Here is a 14,101-nt window from a genome sequence, read left to right as displayed (position 1 = left end):
TGTATCCCTACACTTTTTACATTCAACAAAATACTTCTTTCTTTTTCTTTCAGTATATCTTGAGAGTATGTTTTCTTGCTGTCTCCCATGTGTTCTGCTTTCCTCTCCATTATCTTCCAGCAATGCGCTTTTCTATTTTCTCCCTTCGGTTTCCCATCCTCTTCATCAAGCTATCTTTCCATTTTCCTCCATCCAGCTCATCCGTTATGCTTTCCCACCCCTCCATGTTCATGATTGCCCTCCTTCAGCCCTATCTAGTTTTCTTGTTTTTCTTGTTTTTCTCTTTTTTATTGTTATTATGATTTCGAATTGCAGATAAAGTTTGCTATCTGGGCACTCTTTTTTTTTCCCCCTTGCTGTAATGCACTTTTGCGCACTTGATATTTTTTCATTTACTGCTCCCAGATTGGTGTCCGCTATCTTTAAGCACTAAATTAAGTTAAAAAAAAAGAACTGGTGCCACAATGTCATGACATATATTTGTGCAAGACCAGTATTGTGACAAGTGCACATAGTACGTCATCCTGGTGGGGCCAGACATTTTTGTCTTCTTATTTTGTTTTTGGTCAAAATATCAGCTAATGCCTTTCAAAGTCTTTGCCAGTGCTTTTGTTTTTATATACACCCAGAAGGAAGTACTTTGAAACGCTCAATGGCTGGAGCTAATGTGCACTCCCATCCTAACAGCATGATGTTCTGAATAAGGTATCAAAGCAGAAAAGCTCTAAAACAAATGTATTATAGTCCACCAGATACCTACCTACTCCATTATTGATGTTTTCAGGTATCACCCGGAGACCTATTTAGTTTCCACCAGTTGGACTGTCAGATCACATGTTATATCATAAGCTGAATAGCGTGTGTAGAATGGGGCATTGGGTCATCCCCCTTCACCCATTGGCTTTCTTGGTAGAGTTAACATTTGAATTCGCCCACTGGACAGCCATTAGGTGTGTGTGGAATTGTGCAGTCTGAGTGATGTGCATTTTGACCATTTGCTGAGTCCCCATTGGATTGGGAATGGGATGTTGAGAGGCAAAGGTGGTTGCCTCATTACTTGCTGTGTTGGAGATTGGAAGAGGTACAGCAGTGTCCATGCCGTGCAGCCATGAAATCAACCCTATGGAGCTTTCCTGTGCTATACTCTTACGCTGGGAAAACGAAGTACATTGGTGCAGCACTTTTTAATTTCATCTGTCTCACCTCCTGCTGGGTTTGGGATCGATGCAGCTCTGCCACAATAGTAATGCCTCTGGAACCTTTAAAAGAAAGATTTAAAGGCTTAACTCTGGAGGCTTTTATTCTCACATTTTGATGCATTGATGAGTAGAACATTACGCAGGGGAAACGTGGGAATAACATAACTTTGTAGAAATCTGGGGACTGCTGCTGAAATTTGGATGGGCTGAAGTCTTTCCTGTTTAGGCGGGAGTCACAGGATTTTTACATTGTGGTTTTGCTCTTGTTTCTGGGAGAGAAAATCACAAAATTGCATTGGAAAAATCTGATAAAATGATATTCTAGAGCAGAGTGGAGCTGTATGAAATGTTTGTTGGTACTGCTTCGGGCCAGTGACTGAAATATAGGCAGTTAGCACTGCTTAAAAGTCTTGCCTGGTTTTTAGAAAAAGTCTTACAGGAAATCTCATAGATTGGAGGCTATCGGTTATCGAACATTGGTGTTACCACTATGATATGAAGCTTTAGAGGGAAATGTTGGTGTCCTTTTTATTTAACCACATCGCTGCTTGATAGTTTCCCCTGCTGTTCTGGACAGCAATGAAAACGGGTGTGGTCATGACGAGCTCAGCTCGTCATGAGCACCTGAGAGGTATATGCCATGACGCGCTGAGCTCGTCATGAGCATGGAAGGGGTTAAGCCTCACTAACAACATCTAGATACCTCATTATGAAATATTGATGTTTGCTAAAACCTTGCGGCAGACCTTTATAGGATTGTGGCGAGAAATCTAGCAAATGCATTTGATTAAAGGATTTCTATAGACACGAAATCAGCAGGTGCAAAAATTTGCAAGGACATGGCTATGAATGGGTAGCTATGGAACGTGGCATGGCACTGTCGCACCATACGTTGTGGAACTGTGTGAAATGCTTGACCAATCCTTTTTGTTTAGTGTTTATTTAATTTGTGTTCTATTTTTGTGATTTGTTTATTCTTGGAACGTGAAAGGTACTCTGTTCTTGTATGTCACTCCAAAAAACATTTTAAAAACGAGTGGCATCAATAACTAGTAAATCTGGAATTGAGGAATGCAAATGGTTTCCCAGACGCCACTGTATGAACTTGTATATTTTCAGATTGTTGAAAGTGGAACCGTTGTCATTTGCTGTAAACTTTAATTACTCGAGGTAGGATGATGGCAGCTATATTATTTAAACAGGTTCAGGACACAGACTAACTCAATTGGTCTCCCAATACCATGAAGAATTGAACATGATACAGCTACACTGTAACCAAAGTCTTGATGTAGCCTTGGAGTATCTCCAATCTTATATTAAACAAAGATCCTGAAAAAAATATTTGAACCCGAGAACTAATCACATGTTTACAAAGTAGTCAACTGTCCAGAGAAGAGGTGGATCGCAGTTCACGCAGCCAACAGCCACTACCACCACTATCCAAATCAGCCTTATCTTCACTTAAAGTTGTCACCATATCACGCCACGTCAAAGTTTCTAAGCTGTTCTAATTTAGTTTCAAATCTCTTTTTACCATACTCCTACTTTTCAAAATAATGATGATTAAGCAAACAAGCTTATTTGAATCTTGTCCTCCACCAACCCTGGTAAAATCCCTGTTTTTCTCCTTTTCATCTTATTAGTCACAAATCACAATGTCTCTTGACCTTAGATTGCTTTCTGATTCCATCCATTGATTGGAAAAGAAAATGTACTACCGGAGATTTAAAAACAAAAAACTAAAAAAACACTTAAAATCACTTATGAAATAAACAGCAAAACTAGCACGCACTTCTCATTCATGTGGAAAGTCATAAAAGTGCAATTTAGTCCGCCTCCTACGTGCCATTAACAGTCAAGCTTGTGACTGGTGCAGATCTACAACCCTCTGAATACATTCTAATGACTCCCCTTCCTTATCGTCTCATCTGCCTTCTACGGATATACCTCAAAACAATGGGCCTACTGCATACTTGCAGCAAAGTGACGTGAGGTGCTGCAATAGTTCTTCTTGTTCCCATAAAAACAGGTTGACCTAACGGGGCATCCTTATCCGCCGTAGACATTTCATAGTACAGCTATGATCTGTCCAGTCAACTCTTTTATTCAGTCCTAACATGCAGTCACCTAGGAAGTCCTACTCTAGCTAAACATATGAGACCGAACTCTCCCTGTCAATATCCTAATAACTATCGAGGCCTCGATGGCATCTCACTACTTAACACTGAAGCAAAATTCCTTTCAATCACTCCAAAATAATGCATCTTTCTCATCTAATCCTAGCTATCTGACCTTTCCATTGAAGGTACCTGTCCAAATAACATTGAAGGTGGCTAACGCTTTTTATATATAAATGTAAGCGTATTGGTGGTGGTAGGATGTAGTAGCTTTGCTCCACTAGTCCTGTATACATACATGAATACACATATCGATAAGTGTATATATCGATAGGAGCAGTACACAGTTTTGAGTGGCTATTTTTCAATCAGAAAAATGTGAGTAAACCGTTTTCAATTGTGTCTAGTTAAGTTCACGGCTTGTCCTTCGTTTTGTTTCCATTTCAGATTTGCCACCGTGGTTTTAGGACTGGTCAGCCTTAAAAACGTGGCAGTATCGTTTGCTGAAACAGTTAAAAGTTCTGCACCCATTTTCACAGTCATAATGTCCCGGCTGATCCTGGGAGAGTACACTGGTGAGTGCATTAAAGGCTTCGATACGCAACAGTGGTGAGCGTTCACTGTGACTCTTTGTGGTTATTAATGGATGTTCAGCGCCAATGTTAGCTTAGGCCAGGTTTTCTTTTTCTCTCCTCTTGGGCTGTGTCAGCAGGAACGTGATCATGTTCATCACGTGATTTTTTTTTTAAACGTCGGACTATATGTCTACTTCGCTTTTGCAGCTTTCACTGCCATTATGGTTGCTATAGACCTCTAAAATTTGAAACTGCTACGTGTTTTTAGATCGATAGCAGGCAGAATGCCGTGAAATCAGATTGCTGATTTGTCCTGCCGATTGTGGAGTCACAAAAGACATTACACTTTCTAGGCCATGTTTAAATTGTTTGTCGTAACAGGCGCAGCAGCCTATTATGTTTTTGTAAGTCTTACACTCACAAGTGCCAGTTACCCTTTGAAGCCACTGTCTGCTACCCATGACAGGGCCCATGTTTTCATGTCTCACATATCATCTTATTTTGTATCTAGTCACCACACCGCACAATCACACCTTTAGGCCAGCAGTCCATGTATGATCTGACCAATTCCTGGGGAGTCGATATTAACCTGTGCTTTGAAGAACTGTGATTCAGTGAATTAGTGAGAACACTTGTTAGCGCGCTATGCTACAAGCAGGGTCTGGGTGCCTGTGATGTAGGTGGTGATGTTTGAAGGGATAAAAGGAAGGGAGATATAAGAGTAGGATTGCAAGTATGTTTTGAAGTGCTGTAGGTTGTGAGATTTACACATTCCTTAGGGGCAAGTGTCATTGTTTTTAAAAGACAGCTCGTTGATTTCCGCCATCGGTGGGATGACTAAAGTTCAAAGATGCTGGAGAAAAGTTTGTAGAATTCGAGAGTTGATTTTGGCGTGATATCTCGTGCGATTAGGCCTCTTTGAAAGGTATTTGTTCCTTGACATAATGAAAAAAATTCAAATTTGATCCTAGTGAGTTTTTTTTAATGATGAGATACTAGAAAGGGTGCTTACATTGACAGTAGAACCAACCACCAATGCTCCTTTAATGGACTTAAGTTGAACTGCTCCCTTCAAAAGCAAACCATCTTTCACAATCTAAGATCTTGAGTGGAAGCACTTGATTTTTAAAATGACCATGTACGGGAATAGCCTTGGCAAAGAGGATGAAGGTTGACATAACCTATGGGGATGTGTGATGTGAGTTAAGGCCAGTGAGACAACTGGGTGCAAGGAAAAAGATTGATATGTAGGCATAGTGAGAGCCCAAGGCAATGGTTTATCACTTCTAGAGCATTTTGTAGTACTACATTTCCAGGCTATGATCTTGTGTACATTGTTAAAAACGGGTGTTTAGCTTTCATCCTCTTATATGTGGTCAAACAGGCACAGGAAGACGAATTTGCTAAGAATCACGTAATCTAGTCAAGTAGGGACGCTGGGATTAGAAAACTGGTGTTGTGATTCAGTAAACAGATAAAGGCATGAGAACTATTTCTCGGCTAAGAAGAGGCAACCGCTGGAAAGAAGGAAGATTGGTAAGGATAGTAGTGTACAGGGAAACAGGAAAAGCAAGTCTTTTGTGGTGGCTACTAGATATTGTGTTCTTGGCCTATGGACTCACACCTAACCAAAGGCCACCCTGTGTAGTGGGACCTCTTTTGCGCTTCGTATTGTGCTACAGTATGGTTATATTTCTGAAATTAGGTGACTAGTTTCCGAGAGTCCTACCTTCCGAAAGCGCTCAGCACATGTCCATGTGCGCTTTTGTCTAACCACATAGTATTCCCTAGCAGTGTAATGGAGTGGAAGGACAGTGAAAAACTTGGATGAAGGCTGACAAAAGGAGCACGTGTAAAGACTTTGTGGAGGTGATTTTTTATTTCCTGACTGTGCGTGTCTTTTCCCGCGTTCCAAGCTTCTTTTCTGAGGTAAAGTGTTCAAAGATAATGAGGTTGGGGGGGAGATCCCAGATTGGTAGTAGTCATACATCAAAAAAAAACTGGACCCCTAACAGGAATTTGAAGGAAGAGGATGGTGGCTGGTGAGGCTTTTCACCAAATGTTGAGTCGTGGGAGAGAAAGGAAATAGAAAGGAGAAGGAAATATTATAACGTTTTTTTTTATTTTATGCAGAAAATGAACCACTTCTACACTTTCCCCGCTTTATACTTTACTTTGGGCCTCATATGCCACGTGTTATAGTTCATGTCTGGCCTTTCAAGCTTATAATACATACAAAAACAAAAGGCAATAAGTGAAGGGGAAAAATGTTATTTGTGTCTCCCAATATTAGGTGAGCCAGACAGCACAAGTCACCTAATTATTATTCATTACTACAGTACTCGGAACATGGATTTGATTGGAAAATATTGCTGGGTGGTTCACACAGTATAAAGAGAATCCTTTTTTCCTGCCAGCAAAGGTCTCTTTTTGCATGTATTCTTTTTTTTTTTTTTTTTTTTTTTTTTTTTTACAAATGCTAAGCATTTATTGAATTATGTGAACGCCTGGATACTGCTAAAGAGTATGGGGGAGGGGGATAAACTTCAGGAGCATTGATGGTCAGGTGAAGATGAGTAGAGCAAAAAAGGTATTGGTGAGCAAATCAAATCAGTCAGTAAGTTGGCTGATGGTTACCTGCCTTCAAGCATTTTATGTGTCTCTGTCGCTCAGCTCAAGTTTGTTTTCAGGGGTACCTGGTAAAGTGGAAAGTGTGTTTTCATCTCAATTTCATTCTTTCATTTTCCACAGAATGTACTAATGCATGCAGTGTCCCTCATTCTCAACGAATATTGAATGGATTTGTGAATGTAGGGAATTTGGTTTTGCTGTCTGTCATGGACTGATAAACCAGTATTTAAGGTTAAGTTGAACCACCCAAGTATTTTAGCTTTGCTGAGTACACAGTAGTTGGTCAACTTATCTGCTACTAGTATCTCTGTCATGTATGAACTCGTCTGTTGTTATCGTTATACATTACACAAACAAGAACGAGTTATACAACATTATGTTCCCAGAAGGACGGGCATCGCTCTGATCTCTGATATTTCGCAATTACTCTTTTGGCCTGCAGAGCCCCAATCCCATTGAATACTCTTCAACCTGCCTTGGCCTTTTTAGACAAAGTTACATTTCGGAATGTGACCTGTAAAAACTACACTTAAGGTTACAAACTACAAGTCTTTTTATATGTGTACCGTTGACTAGCAACCTGAATCGAAATTTGCCTAGCTAATGTGACGGTAAGTTTCAATTCTATTAAGGACACGGAGGCGAGGATTATGCTTTTCTTTCTCCGCCATTTATTAAATACACAACACACAGCAGCCCAAGAAAAGCTCTTATTGGAACCAAACATCGTATTACATCAAGAAACTTGAGAAAAACCCACAGGGTATGAAATAGAGCAAAATGTCTAAGACTGTAAACCACAAGTCCCAGCACTCCAACTTGTAAACCAACGAAGATAGTCCTTCCACAGTGTCCATTATCCACAGATAGGAAGTCCCCTCTCTGAGTCCTTCCTCTTTCTTCGCGAATTACGCTTCATCCTCACTGGTCCTGCTTGACGCCATCATTCCCTAGTGAGAAAACACATCCGCGTCAGCGTTGTACAACCAGATGCATGTCAGCAAATATAAGCAGAAACAACATCAGGCATGAACTCAACAGTACTAAAACTGGAAAACCTACGTACTTACTGAAATACGGGTGGGACGTCACTCGTGGACGATCTGGGTGGGATAATCCTCGCCTCCGTGTCCTTAATAGAATTGAAACTTACCGTCACATTAGCTAGGCAAATTTCGATTCTATGGCAGGACCGGAGGCTCGGATTATGCTAGTTTAAAGCTTACTCACCACCAAATGGGCAATATCCACCACCGGCTTGAAGTAAAACTTCTTAAAGGTGGACTCTGAAGACCAATCCGCTGCCCGCATCAAGTCTTCCAATCGTGCACCTACCGCAAAAGCCTTAGAGGCCATGGCCCCTCTGGCAGAGTGAGCACCGAAGCGTTTCGTATCAATGCCTGCTTCCTGCATGACCCAGCGCACCCACCTGGCAATGGTGGGGGAAGAGACTGCATGGTGTGGTTTTCGCAAGGCAATCAATAACTGGCGTTCGCCCGGAGGGCGGAGATCACAAGTGATGTCCTCATACGCTTTCAAACAATTCACAACACACAATTTTGGGACATCCACAAAAGCAGGGTACGAAATCGTCCTGGAGCCAGATTTAGTACGGCGGCCAACCGTAAAGGTGACGCCCTCAGGCGAAAACACTCGCGCGGACACATCCAGTGCCCGAACATCAGACACTCTGCGACATGATACCAAGCATAACAGCATGGCCAACTTGGCTGAAAGCTCCTTTAAAGACAAATAGCCATTAGTTTGCCAGGATAGAAACAAGTTCAACACTACGTTCACGTCCCAGAGGACGGAGTAACGAGGTTCCGGCGGTAAGGACAACCGGATTCCTCGCAAGAGCCTGCACACAAAAGGATGCTCACCCACAGGAGAGCCGTCCACCGGCAAATGTGCCGCAGAAATCGCGGAACGCATGGCATTAATCGTGCGATATGCCAAACCCGCCGTAGCCAATTCAGCTAGAAAGTTCAGGATGGGAACCACTCCGGCGACCAAGGGATCCAGACCCCGTCGAAGACACCAACGCACCCACTTAGTCCAAGCGGACTTGTAGCGCTTCGACGTACTGGGAGCCCAGGCTTTGGACAAAAGCCCCTCAGCCGGTCGCGAAAGCCCTGGGAGCGACCAGCGACCCCTGAAAGCCTCCATACCATGAGGTGGAGAGACCCCTGCGCGAGGAGGTGATGGGGTTCCTGATCTGGACTGAGAAGCAGGTGAGGAAACTGGGGGAGTAGGATTGGAGAATCCCAAGAAAGTTCCAGTAGAACCGGAAACCACACTTGAGACCTCCAGAATGGAGTCACTAAGACCAGCTCCCCCTTCTGCCGGCGTAGCTGCGCCGCCGTTCTCGTTATCATGGAGAAGGGAGGAAATGCATAAGGAGACTCCCGGCTCCAGTCCTGAAGAAACGCGTCCGTGGCTTCCGCCGCCGGATCCGGCCTCCAACTGAAGAACCTTGGGAGTTGATGATCCAGCCGAGAGGCAAAGAGATCGATCGAAAAAGGACCCCAAAGGCCGTTCAACCATTGAAAAACCGGAACATCCAACTTCCATTGACTGAAATCTCGCAGATATCTGGAGTGCCAGTCCGCCACCTGATTGGACTGGCCCGGTAAGTATTCTGCCTGTACTGACACATGATTGTCCAGGCAATAAGTCCAAAACTCCTTCGCCAGATTCGCCAGCGCACGGGACCGAGAACCCCCCAAATGGTTCACGTACCGCACGGCTGAGACGTTGTCCATCTTCAGCAGGACGCACGACCGCACCAAATCCTTGGTCCAGCAACGGACGGCAAAAGACCCCGCCAAGAGTTCCAGACAGTTGATGTGCAACTTCTGCTCTTCTGGCGACCAGGCCCCGCCCGTGGAAAACTCTCCGCAACGTGCGCCCCAACCGGCTCTGCTGGCATCGGATTCGATAACCAAATCCGGGACCGATCCAAAAATCGCCCGACCATTCCAGGCCTCCATGTGTGAAAGCCACCACAACATCTCCTCCTTCACCTCTTCCGAGAGAGGAACCATTTGATCGTAAGACAAACCTCTGCGCAAGTGAAACGCTTTGAGGCGTTGGAGGGCCCTGTAATGAAGTGGCCCTGGGAAAATCGCCTGAATGGACGACGACAAAAGGCCCACTACTCTGGCGACCTGCCTCAACGACGTGTGGGACTTCCCCAACGTCTGCCGCAATACATGTCGGATCTTGGACAATTTGCGGGCAGGAAGACTGAGGTTGGATTCGACAGAGTCTATAATGAAACCCAGGAACTCTATCCGTTGAGAAGGAACAAGGACCGACTTGGTCTCGTTGATCACGAACCCCAGCTTCTGCAAAAGTGACACCGTCAGCTGCAACTGTAGGCGCAGCCTCCGAGGGCATTGGTCTAAAAGCAACATGTCGTCCAAATAGACGATGAGTCGAATGCCTTGACCGCGCAACGACTCTATCACCGGGTGCAACACTTTCGTGAAGCACCACGGCGCGGAAGACAGACCGAAAGGAAGGGCCACGAACTCGAACACCTGACCCTTCCAAAGAAACTGCAGGAAACGACGGTGCGGGGGATGAATGGGAACCACCAGATAGGCGTCCTTTAAATCCAACCGTACCATCCAATCCTGTGAGAGAAGAATGTCGCGCAAAAGATGGATCCCCTCCATCTTGAAGTGGCGATACACCAGCCACCCGTTGAACTCTCTGAGATTGATAACCGGACGACGGCCACCGCCAGGCTTGTCCACAAGAAAAAGGTTGCTGATGAACCCCGAGGGATGACGTGTTGACTGACGAACGGCTCCTTTGCGAAGCAAGTCCGCGACCTCCTCGTCTATCAACACCGCATCGGCCTCCGAGAACACCATCGGAGGAGGGGCACCTACCTGAAACGGCTGATCGTAAAATTCTATATGGAAACCGCGGACGGTTTGGAGTACCCACGCGTCCGCAGTAAGCTGTGCCCACTCCCCCCAGAAGGCCGCTAAACGGCCGCCAACGCGGACCTGATCCGCCGGAATTACACTCACCGGTAGCGGAGTTGTTTCCGGCACCTTTCTTGAAGCCGCGACCTCCAAAGCGCTGTCCTCTGGTGGGATAGAAGTTCGTATAGTTGGCAGATGTATTATACTGCCCTCGTCCGGAGCCTTGCCCTCTGTTGCTGGCATTCTGGCCACCACGGCCGGTCGCACGGCCCCTGTTGCGACCAGCCCCGGAGGAAAAACGCTGATGGAACACGCGTTTAATGCTGGATTGAGCTTTGTCCAGCGAGGTAAAGGTGGAGACGAATTTGCCTAACTCTTTAATGAAGGGCTCGCCAAAGAGACCACCTTGGGCCACGGCCCCCGCCTCTGAGGAGGCTAGATCCCCTAGCTTCGGGTCCAGCTTAATTAAAAAGGACCGTCTGCGTTCTGTGGATAGGGCGCAGTTGGCGTTACCCAAGAAAATAATCACCCTCTGAGCCCAATTTGACAGCACCTCAGGGGAAATGATCGCACCCGTGACCTTAGCTTCCTCCGCCATATCGAGAATTTTAGTAATCGGACCCACCGCGTCCAATAACTTATCTTGGCAGGACCGCCAAGAACGGTCTATGCCCTTGCGCGGATCCTTCATGAACTTTGCTAAAAAAGTCGCCATCTTGGCATCAAGATCCGGAGTCATGGCCACTTTCCCTTCTAAGGATGGTCTAGGACATTCCCCCCGTAAACAACCTCTGGCCTCCTTCTCTAGAGGTTTGCGAAGCCTGCTCACGACGAACTTGGCTACCTTGTCACCCGGGGCCCACGCAGCCGACCGCGGATGAATAATTTCATCCGGATCCAGCATGCCCGAGCTATCCCGAGGCAACTCCGCAACCGAGCCCGAAGGACGCCAGGAACGCTCCGACACCTCATCGTCATCTGAATCCGGGGAATCTCTGTCAGGGGACGAAGGCGCAACCTCCGAAGGCGTCACCGGGACAGGGGCAGCGGGCTGATCCGCGGGAGGTGCGGTCGCCTTTGCCAAGAACGCGTCCCTAAGCCGCTCAAAGGCACCCTTGTCCACCCCTTGAGCACCCTCCGACGGCCCCTCCCTGCAAGGTTTCTTCGGGGCTGGGGGACCCTCCCCTGAAGGGCCTGGAAGGTCAGCGCGCGCCAACTTGGCGCACTCTTCCGCAATGCGCGCCGAAAGGCGGTCCTCCATGGGGCCAACCACCTCAGTCACACACCTGTAAATAGAGCTATCCACTGCCTGATAGAATTCATCATCATTCAAATAAGAATGGGAGTCGTCATAGTACTCATCCTCCATGACTAAAGGCACTCTGAGAGGCACCTAGGAACACCTAAAGAGTTCCCAACACTGCCCCAACACCGTGGGGGTCGATAAGAATTCAAGCAGACCAAAGGACTGCACAGCGTGTGGGCGACAGGGACTGACGCAATCAAGGCGCACTCCGACCTCACAAAGCGCGCTGACCCACCACAAGGGACCAGGTCTGCCCCCCCCACAGCGCGCTACCACACCAGGTTAGCAGAAGAGTGCTGAAACCGGTACCACCGGCAGAAACGCGGCAAAACCGCAATACAGACCCTCAACAGGGCGTAGGAGTGAAACAATCACTGGTATCAGGGCTACAGCCCCAGGCAGAGCCGGGCGTAATGAGGGGGCACGAGGGCAAGGCTCCGCGTTCGTTGGTCTCCTCAGCGCGGCTCCTCTGAGGAGAAATCCGCGCTGAAGACCAACGAGACGCCGCAGTGCCCTCTAGCGGCCGATACACGCCGCGCACACCAAACTGGGATAAAGGTCGCGAAAGGAGCGGACAAAACGCTCCCGCGACCCTCTCGGGGCTCTGAAAGAGAAAGCGTACACAGCGCTAACACAGACCCCGAAATAAGTACAAAAAAAACCCCAAATGCGAGGCAAAATAGACAAAACCCCAAGAGCAAGTAGAAAAACACTTAACTGGCTGCGTGAGCAGCGAAGAAAGAGGAAAGACTCAGAGAGGGGACTTCCTATCTGTGGATAATGGACACTGTGGAAGGACTATCTTCGTTGGTTTACAAGTTGGAGTGCTGGGACTTGTGGTTTACAGTCTTAGACATTTTGCTCTATTTCATACCCTGTGGGTTTTTCTCAAGTTTCTTGATGTAATACGATGTTTGGTTCCAATAAGAGCTTTTCTTGGGCTGCTGTGTGTTGTGTATTTAATAAATGGCGGAGAAAGAAAAGCATAATCCGAGCCTCCGGTCCTGCCATAGAATCTGGCTGGAGATGGTATGGGGTCTTATTGGAAGCACACACATGGTCCAGTATAAGGTGAAACTGTATAGTTCACTTTTTAATACACTTCCAAACTTAGCACTAGTAATAAAAGCAAGAAAACGCTCTCCTGAATTGTGACCCATGGTTTATTTCTTGCCCTTTATTATTTCAAGATATTTTGTATCATGAAGGCTTTGAAGCCGTGGCTTGATTTCAGTTTTTAAAATAAACGTTCCTGAATTGAAGAGTTTTATTTTCCTTTGTGTGCGCTAGACTGTACCAATTCGAGTAAGGTGGAGACTTAAATGTATTGTGCCCCTTGTTTAAATGAATATTGTCTTTACAGTTTGGCATTATTTCCTTTTTCAGACACTGGAACTCAGAAGTGGTTGTTGCTATGTTTCGTTGTGGTGAAACAATCTTGGAAAAACACTGCAAAAGAGAGGGGGGGTTGTTTTTCACTGCATCTTGAAGAATTTGATTTACCAATGTTGTATTTTCTTAACATTGAAGTGGTTTGATATAGTAGAAATTAGAAACAATGTGCTCCTTACCAGGGATATTTATCTGATTTTCGCAGTAGGAGAGGCTGTCAGCTAGAGTACTGGGGGACTTATGCATGTGTGGGTACCCTAATTCTATGTTCATGGATAAACTGTGGCGTTTGCTAATTTATGTAAGGTAAGCCATGGATGACGATGCCACAATCATGCTTTTCACCGCACGTTTGGCCTTGGCATGCCTTGTAGGGAGTTCTAAACAGGCATCTGTCCTCTCTCGCTCTTTTCCTTACAGGTTTCATAGTCAATATGTCCCTCCTGCCTGTCATGGCCGGGCTGGCCCTCTGTACTGCAACTGAACACAGCTTCAATATGCTGGGCTTTTCTGCAGCGTTATCCACTAACATCATGGACTGGTGAGCTACGCTTTGATGTGACACAATATCTGGGGTTATATGGGAGGACAGAGGAGAGATCCTAGTCAAAGTGGTCTAATGGTAACGTCATTAGAAGCAGTGATGTTACAAGCATTTTTGCCACCCTTGGGCAGTTGCATACTGTTGATTATACTGGTAATAGTTTGCCTACAAGATAGTGAAACACTTGGTAGTTGCTTGCTCTAACCTTTCTTGTGCACTCTACCTACCTGGGTTTCGCAAATACCAAAATGTAAAACACACAGACACCAGCGGCGGTTCCTCCGTTACAGCGGGGGAGTGTTGCCCCACTGCTCTCTGAGCAGTGCAAAAAGGAAAAATAAAATTATAATAACAGTTATTATTTTTTTCTTTTTCAGTACTGAGTGAGTCTAGGGT

At 45.8% G+C, this 14,101-nt stretch overlaps 1 protein-coding gene across 2 annotated transcripts in view; it reads left to right on the top strand.

Moving 5' to 3' along the window:
- The window catches only part of SLC35E2B (solute carrier family 35 member E2B), a 286,509-nt gene that overhangs the window by 186,305 nt on the left and 86,103 nt on the right, over positions 1 to 14,101 (top strand). For both annotated transcript variants that reach the window (XM_078642445.1, XM_078642444.1), the window contains exons 4-5: positions 3,764 to 3,891; positions 13,582 to 13,702. In XM_078642445.1, coding sequence (XP_078498571.1) covers positions 3,764 to 3,891; positions 13,582 to 13,702 — 249 coding nt within the window. The remainder of the gene's footprint in view (positions 1 to 3,763; positions 3,892 to 13,581; positions 13,703 to 14,101) is intronic.

This window comes from Lissotriton helveticus, chromosome 5_1 (genome assembly GCF_964261635.1).
Source record: "Lissotriton helveticus chromosome 5_1, aLisHel1.1, whole genome shotgun sequence".
In the NCBI taxonomy this organism is placed as follows: Eukaryota; Metazoa; Chordata; class Amphibia; order Caudata; family Salamandridae; genus Lissotriton; species Lissotriton helveticus.
Note: the sequence above shows the minus strand (reverse complement) of the source record. Positions and strands in the feature narration are given on the sequence as shown.